Source organism: Astyanax mexicanus, chromosome 1, assembly GCF_023375975.1.
Source record: "Astyanax mexicanus isolate ESR-SI-001 chromosome 1, AstMex3_surface, whole genome shotgun sequence".
NCBI classification, from domain to species: Eukaryota; Metazoa; Chordata; class Actinopteri; order Characiformes; family Acestrorhamphidae; genus Astyanax; species Astyanax mexicanus.
Genome location: NC_064408.1, coordinates 25,199,722 through 25,219,911, shown reverse-complemented (window position 1 = coordinate 25,219,911; position 20,190 = coordinate 25,199,722). Strand labels below are relative to the sequence as shown.

The 20,190-nt window shown below is 36.9% G+C and overlaps 1 protein-coding gene across 1 annotated transcript; it reads left to right on the top strand.

Moving 5' to 3' along the window:
• Positions 1-4,421: 4,421 nt before the first annotated feature.
• chrne (cholinergic receptor, nicotinic, epsilon) lies at positions 4,422-18,043 on the top strand. Its single transcript, XM_007258084.4, has 12 exons — positions 4,422-4,586; positions 5,495-5,628; positions 5,775-5,819; positions 6,811-6,920; positions 7,945-8,100; positions 9,417-9,520; positions 10,379-10,579; positions 12,200-12,314; positions 13,254-13,368; positions 13,764-13,968; positions 14,203-14,336; positions 15,438-18,043. Exons 1-12 carry the CDS (start codon positions 4,517-4,519, stop codon positions 15,603-15,605), a joined length of 1,557 nt encoding a protein of 518 aa, XP_007258146.2. The 5' UTR covers positions 4,422-4,516; the 3' UTR covers positions 15,606-18,043.
• Positions 18,044-20,190: the final 2,147 nt, after the last annotated feature.

Genomic DNA, 20,190 nt, shown 5'->3' with positions numbered 1-20,190 from the left:
TCTAGCTCGGTAACATTATTGTGTAGCTCGTCGCTAAAATAACATTAACAGTGTGTAATATAGCTTGTCGCTAAGGTTAGCTGGCTTGTCACTAGCTAACTAATTGTAGTCTAATTGACTATGTGAACAGAAAGGAATCTCATACATATTTAGGACATAAGGCGACACACATATTCTACAGGTCAATACAGCATTCTTCAGCTTCCATGGGACATGTTAAAAGTAATGGGACAAAATCCAGCAATCTGTAACAGAATAGATTTTTAAAGAAAGCATCTGGAAAATGATTAATTTCATGTGAACATAATGTTTTGTATTATCAGTATATACAGTATGGCAGCTGCCAGATATAGGAACTGTAAATAGACTTTGTTTTTTTACTCACACACTCTTGTTAGTTTCCTTCAAGCTGGTAGTACACATGCTCAAGTCTAAGCTGTGCAACCTTCAAGTCCACAAATATAACCTTCTTGTCCACCAGCAAAAAATAAATAAATTATGTAAAAGTGAAATGTTTGATGTACTGTGTATTTTGGCACATCTAAATGGGAGAAAGTGACCAGATTAAGTTTCAGTTCCAGTAGCTGTTGCTCCATTCACAATCCTCATCTGGAGGTCAGTGACTTTTTAGTCAAATGTTTGTGCCAGTAGTCTTTGTGGGAGGAGGCAGTGCCAAGAAAACAGCCTGCTTTATGTGGTCTTCACACAGATAAAATAATGTAATTATTAGGATTCTCAGTGGTTGGTCATAATAAAAAAATAATATAGGACAGAACAGAATATTTACTCAATTATTATTTTTCCTGTAGCCATGAAAGATCAGGTTTTTCTAATTCCTAACAAGTACAGCCACCAGAGTATGGAGATTTTAGTTTATAGTTTACACTTTCCCTTCCACCTTAAAAAGATGCACATGTTAAATTGAGTCAGTAGTTAGTATACTGTATGGCAAGTGATTTATGAATGTTATATATTTCTGCTTATGTTACACAGACATTACAAATAGTCCACAAAACAAAACCTGGATTCTTATTTGAATGTTCCACCTTAAATAGCTGATGGCATTAAGTTACTCTGCCTGAAGATTGTGTTGCCTCAACAGCATTTAAGGTGGAATGATATATTAGCAGCATTTAAGCTAAAAAAAAAGATAAATATAAATAAATATAAAATAAATAAATACCTTTATGTCAGTTAACACTGTGGTGGGGTTACTGAACGAGTCCAGTAGCCAGTGTGCTAACACTGTGTTAAAGTTACTGTATAGGTCCAGTAGCCTGTGTGCTAACACTGTTGTAGGATTACTGAACAAGTAGCCATTGTGCTAACAAGGAAGGGATGTTGTATAAGGCTGTAAGCAGTTGTGTTATCACTGTAGTAGCAATGCTGAGTCAACATGCTATCATTACGGACTTTGCCACATGTAGGAATTAATTTTGCTTCTTTTTTTGTGCCGATGTTGTGATATTAGCTAACAGCCAATGTGATAGCTAGATTCTGATAAGTGGCACTCATAACAGAAATATATGCATAACAGTGTGTCTGTGTGATAAGAAAATCATGCAATCATGCAAACGGCTAATTGTTAACGTTCCCCTTATATTTATTTTTTATGGTTTCCTGTGTTTTTTGCCCGGACATGTTGTTTCCGCATTCTACACCAGCCACACAGCTTGATTTGCACTCATATTAATAGCGAGGCTATAGATGGTCCTGGCTTACACCCCAGTAGGAGATCTAATGACAGTGAGAGCTAGACACAGCAGTCAATATAGTGTGTATGTGTGTGTGTGTGTGTGTGTCATACTGTGCGGGTTACTGTGCGGGTTACTACGACAATAACAACAAAAACATACTAATTTCTCAGGACTTTTTTAATCTTTCAAAAAATGTGAAAGCCTTACACTCCCTTTGTATTGTCTTGTAAATATACACTTAACATTGTTTCAGCTTTAATACCTTAAATGCTATTTTAACCGTTTTCCTCTAGCATAGTGTTGGCCACAATAGATCAGAATTTCAGGGCTTAGAAAAGAACAGAAAATCTGCAGACTCAAAACTTACTTATAATAGACGCCAATGAGCTGTTGCTTTGATTATCCATGCTAATCCACCCACAGGTCACATTTCAACCTAGAAATCAGGCATTCTATTAATGCTGTTCCCACATTCCCACAGGCAATCAGAGCAGCATTGTAACAGGGCACTCATACTACCCACACAGTCTCTTCACCCTCCTGCTGTCTGGAAAAGGTACAAGAGCATCTGTTCCACCACCACCATCATAAAGAAGCAACAGCTTCTTTCCTGAGGCGTAAAGAGATTGCTAAACACCCTACTGCCATCAAGATTCATCACTGTCTGACCCCACACCATTTAAGCACAACTGCTCCTGCACTTTAAAACAACAATAGGTAGCATTTTTAACTTAAAATATCAGCTACAGATTCATTGTGATGCTCCACTGACCCGTATAGGGAGTATAGCACCTTTATCATTGCTGCTTTGTGTTCAGTGTGCTGCTTACGGCTCTTATGTATCTTTGGTGAAGAGGGAAGGGAAATGCAGTACATGCAAGAATTGCATTGTACTCTGAGTAGTATTAGTGCATAATCTTGCATAATATTATTCTACTGAGTCAGTATACATGGTCAGATGCTGTTTTACAATCTGATATACAACCTTTGATGGGTTTCCTTAAAAATAAAGAAGCTCTACTTTTATTGACAGCCCGCAGTAGCCACACAGTATAGACTAGTCTAGCAAAGTAATAATTGTATCTTTACAGATAGTGTTTCTGTCTATATATAACATTCATCCTATTCATTCAAGTAGCCATTGTATTTAGCCTTAAATGGCTTTTGTTAATGGACTGTGGTGAATGTTTTGGGATTTTAAAAGCAATTATACATTAATTTTGATATTTATAAGTATATGAATGAACATTGTTGTTTTGAATGAACATACTTTCTCCCAAATTCCAAATAAAAATAGTGTCATTTAGAGCATTTATAAGAAAATGAGAAATGGCTGAAAAAATAAGATGCAGAGCTTTCAGACCTCAAATAATGCACAGAAAATAAGTCCATATTCATAAAGTTTTAAGAGTTCAGAAATCAGAATTTGGAGAAATAAACCTAGTTTTTAATCACAGTTTTCATGCATCTAGGCATGTTCTCCTCCACCAGTCTTACACACTGCTTTTGGATAAGGTTATGCCACTCCTGGTGCAAAAATACAAGCAGTTCAGCTTGGTTTGATGGCTTGTGATCATCCACCTTTCTCTTGATTATTTTGCAGAGGTTTTTAATTTGGTTAAATCAAAGAAACTAATCATTTTTTATTTGTCTCTTAGCTGTATATCGAACAGAGATTTTTATTATATAGTCTACAACTAGACTTAATTCCCCTGCAAACTGCCCTGTGTATGCAATACATTATGAAAACACTTAAATTGAAATAGCATATATTCAAATCATTGTCCGTGTATCTAAAGCACAAAAAACATCTACTTGTGTCTGATGTAAAGGGATGAGCTCACTACTGTGCATGTGCCTCTCATAATTCATTATGTTGTGCTGCTGTCGCCATCCTGGCCTTAACATGACCAAGCCTACACACACACACACACACACACACACACACACACACACAAACACACATAAACACCCACAGCCCTCCCCTGGCATTGACCCTGTCCTCTCCAATTGCTCCAGAGAAGTTGGATTGGTCAGAACAGTCAGAGTGCAGGTTATTTATATCATAGTGGAGTGATAGGGAATTACCACCTTATTTGTTTTCCCACCTGTTTCCAGTAAGTCCTGCCTTCCAGTGGGCAGGGCTTTGGGACTCTTTGGCTAGTAGTGTAGTCAATCTTAGAACAAAAAGTCCTAAAGCCCAGCCACCCACAGGCACTGAAGGCAGGACACCTCCTGTTACCAGTCTGGTTACGGGTGGGCGGACAATGTAGGCCTCTCCACCTGTTTTTCCAACAAGCGTCTCCAGAGGAATTTTGATACCCAATAACTGTTATCACCATTGTTATTTTTTAATATGGTTTTAAACATGTTATTATCATTATCGTTACTAGTCTGCTACTATCATAAGTTCTCTATGCTGAACTTACACACAGTACTGTGTTTATGAACCTGTTCTGTCAGCACATTTTTGGGCTATTCATAGTGACTGGTTCCCAGTTAGCTCCCTGTCAGTCTCACAGTGCACTGTTTGGTGTGTGAGTCTTTATTTTGAACCCTATCTAGTGCACTATGTAGGCAGTAAGGAGTCGTGTGGGAATGGCCAGGTGTCTTAGTTTACACTGAATGAAAAAAAAAAGACCCTGAACATGGGGATGGCAATGGGGAGGGGGGCGACTTGGGGTGACTTTAAGAGTGGAGCCGGGTAACAGTGTAACCTGAGCCGGGTGCAGTGACAGCTGGAGTGAAAAGGGAAGGCAGAGATCTGCCCTGGCTCTCCTGTTCTTACCAAGCCCCACTGAGGTGTTTGGAAGACACCAATGGCGGCCTGGTCAGTTTGGACGGTTGGATGTTTGGTGGTGGCGGTGCTTGTTGTCACTGCAGTGCAAGGTAAGTGTGCTTTAATGAGTGAATGTAGTGCCATAGACTGTGGTGGTGGTTTAACCCTTTAAACTATGAAAGGGTCCACATGTGAGCCCACCCTTCAGCTTCTTACTCTCAGGACTATGCTACCTATTTATTAGGTCTGTAGCCTATTCAGCAGGTCCTGAATAATAAATGCAATAACAGTATAATAACAGTATAATAACTAATTAATATTAACTCTATATTATATCTTTAATTCCCCTCTCTTTCTTTTTCTCTCTTGTTCTGTGTATGCATCTCTCTTAACTCTCACTCTGTGTTGCTGTTCCTCTCTTTGACTATCTCAATTTCTTTCTTTCTTCCTTCTTTATTCTTTATTATCTGTATTATTGTTTTTCTGTGAGCATTGTTCCTTTTTTATACTGCCACTGGTTTCTTCTCTCCCTCTCTATCTTTGTATCTCTCAATTTATTATTTTCTTCTATCTCTCTTTTTATCTCTCATTACTCACTGCTGTGTTTCTCTTTTTTTATAATTTATCTGTAATTCCGTCCTCTTTTCTCCTTAACTTTAATGGCTGATTACCTCACCCACTAATTTTGACCAACTATCCTCGTTTAACACATGAAATTAGCCACCACCTCTTTTCAAACTGCTGCTGCTTGGAGAAAAGTGCTGGATCCCCAGCTCCAATACATCAGTTAACAGAAGCCTGTGCTCTCCAACATCACACTAGCTAGCAGTGATGAGAGGAAAGAACGCCATCTACCCATAACTTGAGACAGCATGCAAGCATGCTTATTGCGCTCTCTCAGACTCTGTCTGCTGATGCCAAGCAGCTGTTATTCTCTTTTTAACATTCCTCCTTTTCTTTATTGGACTCTCCTCTTTCTTTCCCTCTCTCTCTTTCTGTCTTTCTCTCTGTCTCTCAGTCAGTGGGAATGAGGAGTCTAAGCTGATAGCTGATAAGTTCAAGAACTACAACAAGAACATTCGGCCAGCGAGGCACACTGAAGATAAAGTGCAGGTTCAGGTCAAACTGACCCTAACCAACCTCATCTCACTGGTAATAACACTGACCAATACTCTGACCTTCTCATGTGCTACACAGCATTTTTTTCCAGTGATAAATTAACACTGTTTTCAAAACCATATTTGTTATGATTATTAATTATAATTTACTATTTTGGGTGTAAATTGTTTCATTGACAGAACGAGAAGGAGGAGACGCTGACCACCAACGTGTGGATTGAAATTGTGAGTACAGCTGACTTGGTAGCTAATGCCTTTTCTCTTAAGCCCTAACCCCACACACTCTGGCTGTGTTCCAAATCATTCTCCTTATTCTTGCTGTCCAGCACACAATTCACTTAGAAAGCAACACATTGAGCCACATTATGCTGCCCTCGCACTGCGTTCTGAAGAGTTTGCAAGATGGATTCAGAGAGGAACTCTGCAGACTGAGAACACATGCATTCACTGCAAAGACAACACAGAAAGTGGGCTGGGCTGCAATTTGTGAAGTTCCTGTTAACAAGATAGCCACTAGGTGGAAGCATTTGACCGCCAAAAAAGCAAGTTACTCTAGAAAAAATGAATAAAATAATGCATTTCTTAGGGAAGACAGAACACATAAATAGTATGTTTATAGCTAAAAGTTAATCAGTTGTTAATTAACTTGGGCTGGCCAGGCTGTTATTTGGTAAGGCTTGTTGACTGGCTTAGCTCTTGACCAGTATAGGGTGTGATTTGGTTTGAATTTGAACAGTTTTTAGTTTGTCTACAATCATGATCAACTAGGCCAATTCATACAACCAGGATAATTAACTTGGTTGACCAACTCAGTCAAGTTAATTCCAATGCACTTTGCAAGGACTGCCATGAAAGCCGTCAACCAGTACCTTTTGTTGGCCAACAAACAAAAAAATGGGAGCATCCTGAGTAATTAAGCTGTCTAATTAAAAGCAATTTATTTCTGCTTTCTGCATGCTGCCATTTAGATTTAACAGTTTTGACATACTGATTGAGCCACAAGCCTGATCTTTCATTTCGTTTTGCATTGAAATGCATTAGTGCTCTTCTTTGCACTCTTCTCCCACACCTTCTTTTTCTGTCCACTATCCTTTCCTCTCTTTTATCCTGAAGTTATCTTTTATATTGACTGTTACTTATATGTCTGTATCTCTTTTCCTCTCTCCTGGCTCTCACTCTCCCATGATCTTTGCCTCCATACCTCTTCTGGCTTCAGCAATGGAATGATTACCGTCTGGCATGGAACACCTCGGACTATCATGATATCAGCCTGATCCGCGTGCCATACAACACTGTGTGGCTGCCAGACATAGTGCTGGAGAACAAGTGAGGCATTCTCTCATTCTCTCACTTAATGGCTATAGAACTACATAAATTATGTATGTGTAAATGATGTATGTTTTATGTTAATTATCTAATAAATCTGCAGCATTTAATAATACTAAATAATAGATAATGTTTGCTGTGGAACATAATAATGACTAATTATTGTACTAAATAATGTAAAATAGTTTCTGAACCATTTATAGTAGGTAATGGATGATTTATAGTAGCTTTTTGATCATTTGTAGTCGTTACTAAAGTAAATTAAAATCTATAAATGATTTATAGTATGTAATAAGTAATTTATAGTAGTTTTTGGATCATTTGTTGTCATTACTAAATAAATGATAATAATCTATACATTATTTAGAGTATGTAATAAGTGATTTATAGTAGTTTTTGGATCATTTGTTGTCATTACTGAATAAACTATCTATAAATTAATCTATACATTATTTACTAAATCTATACATTATTTATACTAGTTATTATGTGATTTATATATAGTTTCTAGTGCATTCATATTAGTTACTGAATAATTCATAGTAGCTCATTAAATGATATATAGTAGGTAATGAATTATATACTGTATATAGTGGTTTCTGGATACTTCATAGTAGTTACCGGGTAAATTATAGTCATTTATGAATAATTCATAGATATTTTTTTTTTAATTGTATAATGAATAATAATTGAATAATTTATTGTATGTAATGAATCTTTCAATATTTCTACCACTTTTATTACTTAGTAATGATTAATATGATTAATAGTAGTTTTAGCGGTTAACTTTATTACAGTGGCTGAAATGCACAGCAGATATCAGATATTTATTTTTATTTTAAAGGTCATTTAAAGCATAGCAGGAAGTAAACATGGACTCTAATTCTTTTCTGATTTTTTTTTTAAACAAAAATCCTCAAATTAATAACTATCCATAGGTTATTAATAAGTTTAATAAAATATATATTTTTTTATCACAAAATTGTAATACAGGCTCACTTTTATTCTCTATTTCTTTCTGCAGCATTGATGGTAAATTTGATGTAGCGTATTACGCTAACGTGCTGATCTACAGTGATGGCTCCATGTACTGGTTGCCTCCAGCCATCTACCGCAGTACCTGTGCCATAGAGATCACCTACTTCCCGTTCGACTGGCAAAACTGCACACTGGTATTCAGGTGGGCTCCCATACCAAAATATATAGGTGACAAATTATTAATGAAAGAACTGATTCCTTATTTTGTACAGAGTAAACAAAATGCTAAACGTACTCAATAGTCACAGTAACTGTAATGTTCCAAACCCTTAAAAATAAAGGTGCCACAGACAAATCTTTTTTTATTTTTTTTCCAGGAATATCCATGTTTTTTAGAAGAGATTTAGATATGCAGATTCTCTGCATTAGTGAAGAAACTGTACATTCACTTATTTTAACAAAAGCATAAAAACCAGAACCAGCTGATTCTGAAAGACCTTCTTTCCCCAGGCCATCAGGCTGCTGAACAGCCAGTAAAGTTTTGTACCACATAAACGTTTAAGATTGCAATACACCAGGAAACATTCACCATATTAGAAATGTCTTCCTTATACTTCCACTGGCACCTTGGGCTCTGTTAGTCTGCTTGGTTTAGAATTATTTGTTACCCTAAATACCCTAAAAACCCTCAGCTAAGAGCAGTTGTGTGGTTACAAACTGGTCAATTATAATAAATAATAAATTATAAATAATAAAGTATTTAAAATAATAAAGTAAGGGCACTGAGTGGTTCAGTGGGCTAAGCGCTGCCACTATGATCAGGAGGTCGCTGGTTCGAATCCCGTTTATGTAGCTTGCCGTCAGCTACAGCCAGGCTTGGGTAACTGGCCTTGTAAATTGGGGAGAACATTGGATAAAAATTTGAAATAAAAATAAATAAATAAATAAATAACAAGGTAACTAAACAAGTTCATTTTCACCTACTAGTTAAAACCCACCCAATCACACAATGCCCTCAGACTGTGGGACTCTTGATCATGGAACACATGATCAAGCTGAAATTTTAACTGCTGACTGTTTGACAGGCAGACACTGTTCTGCAACCTGAGAGATATGAAAATACAGATATTAAAATACAGCATATCATAAATAAATCTGCATTTTAAGGTCCAGCCACCAGTCTCTACAAAATGAAAGGACCAAATATGACGAATACAAATTATGCATACAACCAATAAGCAAATATGATCCAAAGAGTTGATGATTCTGATAATTGCATAGGAAAGAAAAGTTTTGAATTAGAGCTCCACTTGTGATGTAATGTTTCTAAATCATACATGGTGTTTTTGGAATTTAGCTCCTGGAAAACAATCCTTGAATCTGTGTGTTATTAAGGTGCTATATTTCTGTATTAGTTTTGGCTTAAGACAAAAAGAAAGTACATTTTATTCCCATTGGGAGTACAAGTCTACATAACATACACTTACTGATGCATTCTCGGTTGATTCTGTGTGATAGGTCTCAGACGTACAGCGCCAATGAGATTGACATGATCTTGGCTATTGATGGAGACACTCAGAAACCCATTGAGTGGGTGGACATTGACCCAGAGGCCTTCACTGGTAAATGACACACCTACACACACAGATATGTACACAAAAACCTGAAAAACTAAACGAAAATACTTTCTTTAAGAAACAGTTTTAGTGCCCTATTAAATGTCATATTTCACCACAATTCTGAGAATTACTTTTAATAATACACTGAAAGCTTGAATGCAGTATATCAGTGTTTCTTAAATTGTATTTATTTGCACACCTTATGGACCCAGTATATTTAATGTTTCGTCTGTTTAACTTAATTTAATTTGTTAGATACATTTATTCCTTTTTCAGGGGACATAAGTGATGTCTAAAAGTGAAAAAAGGCTAAGACTTTGGGGAGTTAAATGGACCATCTTCAATTTGTCAACAGATCATCATATATCATTAAATGATTCAAGGATTCAGTACGAAAAAGGCAAGAACAGAAGCCCTCAATTAACACGTGTAATCTATAATTCCTTACAACCACATGGGCAAGGTATTATGTTATCAATTATGCAGAAAATTAATGCAGAAAATTACATTGAGATCTTAGAGCAACATAAATTGCCTTTTAAAATGACATCTCTGCATTTTTCAACATGACAATACAAAACCACATGCTGCACACAGTACAAAGTCAAGCCTTTGTAAGAAGACTCCTGAACTGTCCCAGGCACAGAATTTTAAAATCAAAAACTGTAAGAAGGTATTCTTGCACAGAATAGGACGTGTTTGCAGTAAGAATGGGGCAAAATATCACCTCATCTTCATTGCTGTCTTTAGTAAATACTTTACTGTTGCAGTTTTTTGGAATGTGTTGCATATCTGAAATGCGGGATTGCAGGTAAACTAACAAATGAAACTGACCAGTAAACCAATCACTTGTCTTTGCAGAAAACGGAGAGTGGGCCATCAAGCATCGACCAGCACGCAAACTGACCAACACACGCTACTCTCCTGATGACCTGGAGTACCAGGAAGTTTATTTCAACCTCATCATCCAGAGAAAACCTCTCTTCTACATCATCAACATAATCCTACCCTGCGCCCTCATCTCCTCACTGGTTGTTTTGGCCTATTTTCTCCCTGCTCAGGGTTAGTGTGTGCTATCAGCATGTGCGTATGCAGATATTGCTATTAAACTGCTATTAATTATTAGACCTTGGAAAACAGTTCATGTAAAGGAGTTTATGATATATCAGGCTCGGGGAGGATTTGTAGTGTTTACTCGGAATAAGAGAGGCTGAAGTAAGGTTTAACTGATGTCAGTTTACTTGATCTTAAGTGCAATACATGTAGGTCCAGGTAATACAGCACAATATGATAGATTTCTTCATTATGAATAGGATCTTCCAGGTAAGATTCAACACATTAATGTGTGGTCTATAAGAAAAGGGAAGTGTACCACTAAGATATACAGGCTTAAGTAATAACATCACTAATAAACATATTAATATAATCAGGCTACATGTATAAATGTACATGTATAAATGCAGTACTTAAGGGAATACACATTAATCATAGAACAGCAAAACATCTAACAAACATTTATATTATAGAAATGCACCCAAATACACCCAAAATGATTTAAACTAAAGCTTACTCTGTGTATTCAATCACATTCTTCGTTTAATTAACATATACTGGAGGGTATTTTGTTTGTTACTGTATAAGATACAAGGATTATGAACTTACATGCTCTCATGAAACACACACACAGTCAATCTGGAACAGAGCTCCATGACACTCTACTTGCAACAACTAACCACGAAAAGAGTCTACAGCAGAGGTCCTATATCTATCTATCTCTCTCCCTCTCTCTCTCTCTCTCTCTCTCTCTCTCTCTCTCTCTATATATATATATATATATATATATATATATATATATATATATATATATATCTGCAGAACCGAAGACTGCAGTTTTAGAACCCTGCAGTTTCAGGAACGCAGTTCTAGGACCCTAGGTTTTCGCGACACTACCACCTAGCGAAATGAATGACTTAATACTCCTAACAGCTGAGCAACTAACAAGCTGACTCCTAATTGGCTCTGCTTCCACTTAATTGGTTCTGCCCACCCATCCCCATAGGTTTCAATGGCAAAACAGACAACTTTCAATCACGTTTTTTTCTAATATACTGTAATTCTACCTCCTTTATTTAAATGCAACAGCTAGTGTTACCTCTGCTTATATTGTCAAATTTTTATATCCCCACAGAATTCGTTTTTAAAATGTTATTCAGCTCTATTTAAAAAAGGTGTGGTTATTGTAAAAGGGCTGGTTATGGGTGGGACCAATAAGAGACCGTTAGCTCCGCTCCGCTCTGCAGCCTGGGACCGCGAGGCAGCCCTCAGGGGCGGGGTTATTCAAATTAGTAGGCTGTCTCTCCACAGTCTTTTTCCATCCTCTGGTCTCTACTGCGCAGACTCGGGTATCAGGAACGCCAAACATGGTGGAAGATTTTGGCTTTATTTTCATAGAATGAATGGGAACGGCTACACAACGTCCATCTTTTTTACAGTCTCTGGTTCTGCCACTACGTAATTGTCTCTGACCTTTAACTGGCTCTTCTCAACAGGCCAGGTCAGGAAAAGTTCACCTAGAAAAGGAGAAACCACTATCTGCACAATAATTCATATTTTGTTAGCTTTTAACAAGCTACAGTAAGTAACTGATCTTTCTCTCTCTCTCTCTCTCTCTCTCTAATGTAGCTGGAGGTCAGAAGTTGACGGTATCTATCTCAGTTCTCCTGGCTCAGACTGTCTTCCTTATTTTGGTTTCTCAGAAGGTCCCAGAAACCTCTCTTTCAGTACCTCTCATTGGCAAGTGAGTAATGGATATACATTATATGTTTGGTGTGTGTGTGTGTGTGTTTTTAGCATTTAAAGTTAAACTTCTAAGTTTTTAAACCTAATTTGTATCTGAATTCAATGTTGTAGTGTAAGCATGTTTACCACAGAAGGTAATTTAATCTCTTCAGACCCTGCATCCTCATATGGGGACATTACATTTCTGCTTCTCTGCACCATGATACTTCATATTTTGAAACACTGACCCTTTGACCTCATATGGAGACACTGCCCATACCATCCAGTGGTCACACGGTAGCATTACTCTAAACTGATTGAAAACAAAGTGACAAAATCCCAGGTAAAAATTCTCATCCAATTTTACGTTTTAAACTACTTTATTTAATGTAAAGCTAAAATTTTGGTTTTGGATGGCAAGGATTATTTTTCAATGTTTAAATAAACTAATGTCCCCATATGAGGATATTGTTTTCTGCAAAAAACTACTTCCTGTACAAAGACAAAGTTTTATACTAAGATAAGACTTATTAAAAATGCACGGCAAGCAAAAGTCTGGGTCTCAGGAGGTTAAATCAACATTATGTGGCATTTCTCCATGAAAATAACAACTTCAAAATCATTGAGATGCTCATATGACCTGTAAATAAAACAATAGTGTGAGTTCAGCACACTGATATCTGTACTACATAACTTGAGGCAGTAGTAATATAATACATTACATTATATTCCCTGTTTTAGAAATCAAACAAGAACTGTACAATAAAAAACAATGTAGTACTGGATTCTGTTATAATTTATATTTTTCTATTTATAAACACTAAAATGTACCTTTAAGGCCTTCACTGGGTAAAAAACTCATCATGATAGAATTTAAAGTAATTATTTATCATTCTTCAATCTTATTTGTGTGTGTGAATCTTGATTACTTAACCTAGTAACTTTCCTTCTGTTTCAGGTACCTGATCTTCGTCATGTCTGTGACCACGCTTATCGTCACCAACTGCATAGTCGTTCTAAACTTCTCCCTCCGTAGCCCCAACACACACACCATGTCCCGCACCCTCAAACACGTATGTCTCAGTGTGTATGTGTGTGTGTTGATTTAATAGATGATCTGAGGAGATATCCTCCACCCAGTCCATTTATTTGTAAGCAGTTTTAAACCAAATGTAGCAAAAAGTATCGCGGCACACCTTGCGCAGGGTGTACGATAGGGCCCTGTTACTCCAACAAAAGCAGAAAATACCAATAACAAATGTTTTAATACAATATTAAAGAAATGAGTGTCAAGCTTGGTTCCTTCTAGGCCTCCCCTCCAACTAGTCATAAAGGCCTATAGCTGATGAGCTGAATCAAGTGATATATATACATATAGGCAAAACACCAAACTCTGCATGGTAGAAGTTTCTAATGAAGTTTATTTACAACTCTTATCTTTCATATATTTCTTTTTCTCTTTTCTCAGATTTTTCTCGAAGTAGTCCCTCGTTTCCTGGGCATGGCCCCACTGGTGGATGAAAGTGAGGAGGATGGGATAGGGGCAGTGAGGGAGAGGAGGCGCAGCTCGTTTGGTCTGATGCAGCGGGCAGAGGAGTACGTCCTGAAGCAGCCGAGGAGTGAGATGATGTTCGACAAGCAGAGAGAGAGACATGGACTCACCAGATCTTTTGGTACACTGACAAAAAAACACATGATTGTTTTAGCAGTATGGTTCTTTAGTGGCATCACCCTGTACTGTACTTATATAACACAACAGTACATACTTATTGTGCAAGTGTGAACTAAACACAATGCATAACTCAGGATAAAAGTATAGGCCTAGGTTACCACATTACATGTTTTGTGTATTTGTGTTCTTATGTGTGTGTGTGTGTGTGTGTGTGTGTGTGTGTGTCTCCCTCTAGTGGACACTATAGATGTGAGCAGCACAGCCACTCTGTATAAGAGTCTGGCTCAGGCAGCACCAGAGATTAAAGAGTGTGTGGACGCCTGTAACTTCATCGCTGAGAGCACCAGACAACAGAATGATATTGGCTCGGTAAGTGTGGTGTTTAAAAAAAAAACAACTGTAAAGATCAAAAGGCCCTGGAATTGTTGAAATAGAAGCATTTTGATTGAGCACATTGCTGGCCACCACAAGGGTAAATAAATAAATAAACAAACAAATTAATCAATTTAAGTTAAATAAAAACTTTTAAAGTATAAACAAGTACAGTCGCAAAGACCATCAAAAACATAATGATGAAAATGGCACTCATCAGGACTGCCCCAGGAAAGGAAGGGCGAGTTTTTTTTTGTGTGGTTTTGGTCTAAATTTCAGAAAATATTTTGTTTATATCTTTTGGAACTGTATATAAACTGCAAGAATGTTTGTTAATCTTTAATCTAGTCTGCTCTTGGCCAGGAATGAGATTTTTAAGAAATACTGTAATTATACCTGCAATAAATACTTATTTATCAAAATTAGCCCTTTATATAAGATACGTAAACTGTAGAACATTTGTACAAAATGTATTATTATTTTAAAATATGATTGAAATATTTAGCTAAAACATACTGTATGATCATGTAAAAAAATGGTAAGAATGAAATAAATTATTACACCTCCACAGAATCGCCCCACAATAGGAATATTAAATGTGATGTAAGCACCCATTGCTAAAGTGGATGTGCAAATGCACACAAACAGTTTGTCTAGTCCCTGTAGTAAAGTAATGCTAATATAATAGAACTCTCTGGAGAAGATAAACATGAACCTAATTGCACTATTCCTAATGCCAGACGTGGACTAGAGGGGTATAAAGCTTTCCACAATTGAGCTGTGGAGCATGAGGATCAGTTGGGAAGTTGGGGATGAGGTAAAGTGTTAAGCATAAAACATCATGACTGACAAATGTAATCAAATTCACAGCAATATTCCAAATATAGTAGAAACAGGGACAGTTACTCCAACAAAAGCAGAATGAGCCCTTTACATACTTTTATATGGCTTGATAATTAGCTGATGAGCTGAGTCAGGTGATATTGAGGCAAATCACCAATGATCCGCAGTACTGTGGCCCTAGTTTGTTAGAATTTTGTCTATTTAAAAACATACCTCTACTTTTTGCCCACTTCTTTCTCTTTCTGTCTTCTTCAGGAGATGGAAAGCTGGGTGCTGATTGGAAAGATGGTTGACAAAGTTTGTTTCTGGGCGGCCATCTTGCTCTTCTCCATTGGAACGGTGGCCATCTTTCTCATGGGTCATTTCAACCAGGTGCCGGAGTACCCTTTCTACTGGGAGAAAAAGAAATACGTTCCTGAATAGAGGAGCCAAACCCAGCTGTGTCTGAGAGAGAGGGAGATAAACAAAAAAATTATATGAATAGAAAAAAAAGAGAGAAGGGGAAACAGAGGGAGAGATACACAGAAAATGAGCAGTTTAAGCTTATTGAGAGTGTGATCTGTGCATCCATATAACATTTAGAACTCCATAACTCTCCACACACCATGGGTTAGAAGTTTGAGCCTGAGTGCAGTTCTCTATTCATAAAAACTCACTCCCCACCTGCACTAGAAAAAAAGCCTTTATTGGAAATGGAAATAAAGGATCTTATAATAAATGGAGGCTTTCACTTTGCTGTCAGGAACAAGGGCATTATGTTCTTCATGTTCTTTACCTTTACCTACACTAAAAAAGGTTAATGATTGGCCACCCTGCTGGCTCTCTGAATACACTTCAACTAGTTTAAAAGGCAGCATTACATGTAATCACTATAAAGAGAATGCCTGAGTATCTTGTTTCAGACTTATTGAGTCTATGCTGGCTTTCACATTAGTTGTAGGGTCTAGCTTATGATATTTAAAGCTCTAAGCAGCAGTTTCCCAGGCAGGGATTAAACCCAGTCTTGGACTACACAGAATTATAAATGAAGATTTAAATAGTCTACAACCAGACGCTGGAATGTCAAATGTCATGTGACAAGTTTTGTATCGCTTGTCTGACAGTTATGGACTGATACTAGCCATCACACTGTCCACTGTGGGTGGTATTGGCTTCTATTACTCATTCCCAGTACTCATATGACACTGTGGGTCAATGAATGTGAAATTTACCCATAAGACTATCAAACTTTAGCCTCCCTTGCAAAATAACACCTCACAACTTACACAGATGAGGGCATCCCCAAGCTGTCCCCTGAGGTAACAGTTCATGAATAATTTACATACTGTTGTCCCATGACATTTGGCATGTCAGTGTATGTGGGGGTCCTTTAAATGTCGTTCATCTTTAGCCCTATCCCAATGGGATTAGTTTCTCAGTGGGTCTTGGGGTAATTTTCTCTTTTATGGGGGGTCCTCTGTGACTTTATTTTATTTGTCCACTGCTGTGCAACGTAATTACACTTTGGGTGCGCGTTTCCACGGAGATCCATGTAAACACAACAGCAAGTGGAAATGGAGGAGCTACTGAACGCGATGTCCTCCTGTTTTTACAATTGCTGTCCGGATGCAAGAGTTTTATCACTAAGCAGAAGTGTGAAATATTTTTCCCCCTGAGAAACTAATCCCATCCTGATAGGGCTTTAGTCTCATTTACAAAGATGCCTTTTAAGAACCATTTATTTAAAGGTTCTTTAGTGGCAAGGTTCTCAAAGTGGGGTCCATTAGGTTCAGTCAGTGGGTCCACACTTTTTTTGTGTCTTGTAGTATCACATGTTGTTGTTGTGAGGTTGCGAGGAGCTTGCTGTATCCCATGTGATTGCTAGGGTTCCATTAGAAAGCTCCAACTAAGCCTGTCATAATAGCTATTTTTGTCTGAACAATATTGTGTTCCAGGAATAACTGTTTTAACCAATAATATAATTTAAGATAATTTTATGTCAATAGCAATATTATAATACAATAGCAGAATAATGCAATAACATCCTTTTATAGTGAACTCTAGGGTTGGGCAGAGGTGGGGCCATTTGAAATGTTTTGTTTGTTCCATTAGCTGGCTAATGCAAAAATTACATCATGTCTTTATTAATTAGCTTACCCATCAGTGGTTATGTTAGCTGCCAGGAATTTCGTTATTGCTGCAGGGGATTTCTAATGGTTGCGAAATTATGTGTGTGGTCATTAAAAAATCCTCCACATAAAGTAAAGGTTCTATTCCAGAGACATGAAAAATAATTGAAGCAAATATTCAAATCATGTATCATTGAATACCCTCTTACTTTTAACTGTTAAGGACCTACAGGAATTTTACATGTGAGTAAACTGGCTAATTGAGAAATTCTGTCTTAGTAACTGGAGATGAGATTGAGCGTAAACCCCTTGTTCCTTTAAGTTCAGTGATAAGCCTCTGTTTAACATCAAGCTCTTTTGTCCAGCCCTGGTTCAGGTGAATTCAGTTCCCACAAACATGGTTCTCATTTTCAGATGCTTCTGAAGGCCTTTATTATCTGGGTCAACTCTGATAGGAACGAAAGGAGTGGACCTGAGGACTGCTGCATTACATTATATGCAGGTTTATTAAACTTAAAAACAAACAAACAAAAAAGGTTTCTTCACATTCATGCAGCTTAGTTACTTTCAAAAATTGTTCTTTAAATAATTGTTTATCAGTTCTGTGGGTCTCCTGGAAAAAGATTAACAGTAGGTAATGTCTCATAGCAGAAGACCCATTTTGACACTGTCGTTTTATAATTAGTGTAATTGTATTGTTCTGTTATTGTGTGCTTTATTAACAATTAATTTAAATAAAATAAACTAAAAGATTAGATTGTTTGACCTTAGTATTATTTGTTTTGATGAATTTGCATTTCTTTCTTACTATTACAAAATGTTTTGTTGTTTTATTTATTTGGTTCTCTTGGTGTTTGTTGTTTTAGCATCTGTTCCAGTATTTAACAGGAGTCGAATGATTCCATGTGAAATTAGGTCAGATGGACATTTGTTTAATATTTTTCATTTACTGTCATATTCGGGCAGAACTCAGAAAAGCGCAGATGTAAAATCAAAGCTTTAATAACAAAAGGCGTAATACAGAGAGTAGTCAGAACAAACAGGGCCAATAACAGTGAACAGAAGCCAACAGAAGAAAACAAACCAGGGTCACAATACACAGTCCAGAGAGACAAAATAGGGCAGGCAATACTCAGAGCCGGGGTACACGGAAAAAACGATAATGCACGAAGGGCAAACAAAGGCAAAGAGAAACCAGTTGTAATGCTGAACGAACTGAAACAATACTCAGCACTGGAGCCGAGCTTGCGTAGTCTTTTATACCTGGCTCCCCAGGTGCTAGTACTCAGGCGAATTACTTCCTGAATGAGTCACATGAGTCACAGTAACTGAGTGGTGCATTCTGGGTAATGTAGTCCTGTGACTGGAAATCGCAGGTAGAGCTGAGTGTGGGTGAGACGGGCGTGGTCTCAGCGCCAGGCGTGACATTTACATATTTGTTCTGCTGATCCTGACATTTCTTCATTTATGAAATGTAAAAAAATTAACTAAAATTTCCTTGATTTTCTTTATAAATATTTTACATGCATTTCTTCTAAGGTTTCAGAATAGATTATCATTTTGAGGCATGTTATGAATGTAGGATCAAGTCTGGTACATTTGGCATCATTATAATTCTAAAAATGGCTTTGGCCATAAAGCAGTGTTCTTTTATAAATAAACAGACTTTGTTGACCTTGAGCAAGTGAGAAATCTGAAACACCTGCATATTACCCTGTTTGTAGTGTTGAGAACCTGAGAACTTCCTTGACACAGTTACTTGGGAAGCAAAGTTCAGTTGAAATGTAATAATAACACAGGAAGAAATACTACATAAACCTTTTAGTTTTCTATTGTTCTGTATAATACCTCTTTAAAAATTTTAACAATTACTTAACTCCGTACAAATCTCCTGTAGTTCTGTCGTATTATTCTTCAGTAATAATGTATAATTTTGTAGCGTGTGATGTGAATTATGGGATTTGGAGCGAGGCCTGATAGAGGGTGTCAGATGGATAGGACATTCCATTTCCAGAGTTGTGTGGGTATAGCATTACCACCCACAGTGGACATTGTAACCAGTAATTATGATGCAAGAGTACCACACACATGTATCCCACAGGTATGTGCAGTGTTCTTTAGCTTTCATCTCACATGACAAAAGTCAAGGGACACAATACGAGTTTATTTCCCATGGCTTTTGGCATCTCAGTATAAATAATTTTAACTTAATATATATATTTACTTGAATATGCATTGCAAGTTTTCCTTTTTTTTGCTGGTAAATCATACTGACATAAAGAATTATCAGTTAAACAAAAAATATAAACATCAGGGTTAAGTCATGCTGATGTAATGCTGATTATCAAATCTGAATACAGATAGGGCCATTATCTTGTTTTATTTATTTATTTATTTATTTATTTATTTGTACACCAGTTAATCCCTACATACTTAGCTTTTGTTTGATTGCTTTTATATATTTCAGGATTTCAGATATAATTTTTGGAGGAATTTTGTTTGAACTATATTGAACTTTTGACTTCTTTTAGCCACCTACACACTACACTGAAGTATGTTGTTTTCAGACTGGTTTCTGCAGGTGATTCTTTCACAACAGTTTCTGTTTCTATGTATTTTTATATATACGTAAGCAGAGGGAGAGAGAGAGTGAGAGTGTTTGTGTGGTGCGTGGGAAAGTTAAACCTTATTTAATATTTAATCTGTGTTCCTTGTACCTCATACAGTGTGAGAATTCATAAGATGTGTAGTTCTACACTGCTGGAGACAGTATAGTAATAAAACACAAATTTATGTTTGCATCCATTACAGTATTTACAGTATTAATGTTAATGTTTAACCAGCATTTAGTGCATTCATATCTCATTCTATGTTTACAGTATCCCTTCTCTTATGCATCT

Bases quoted from the DNA above. Each gene is read 5' to 3' on its own strand.
- chrne (XM_007258084.4), top strand. From the start codon at position 4,517: ATGGCGGCCTGGTCAGTTTGGACGGTTGGATGTTTGGTGGTGGCGGTG. The intron at 13,369-13,763 runs GTATGTCTCAGT...CTCTTTTCTCAG, and splicing joins TGTCCCGCACCCTCAAACAC to ATTTTTCTCGAAGTAGTCCC. The intron at 14,337-15,437 runs GTAAGTGTGGTG...TGTCTTCTTCAG, and splicing joins AACAGAATGATATTGGCTCG to GAGATGGAAAGCTGGGTGCT.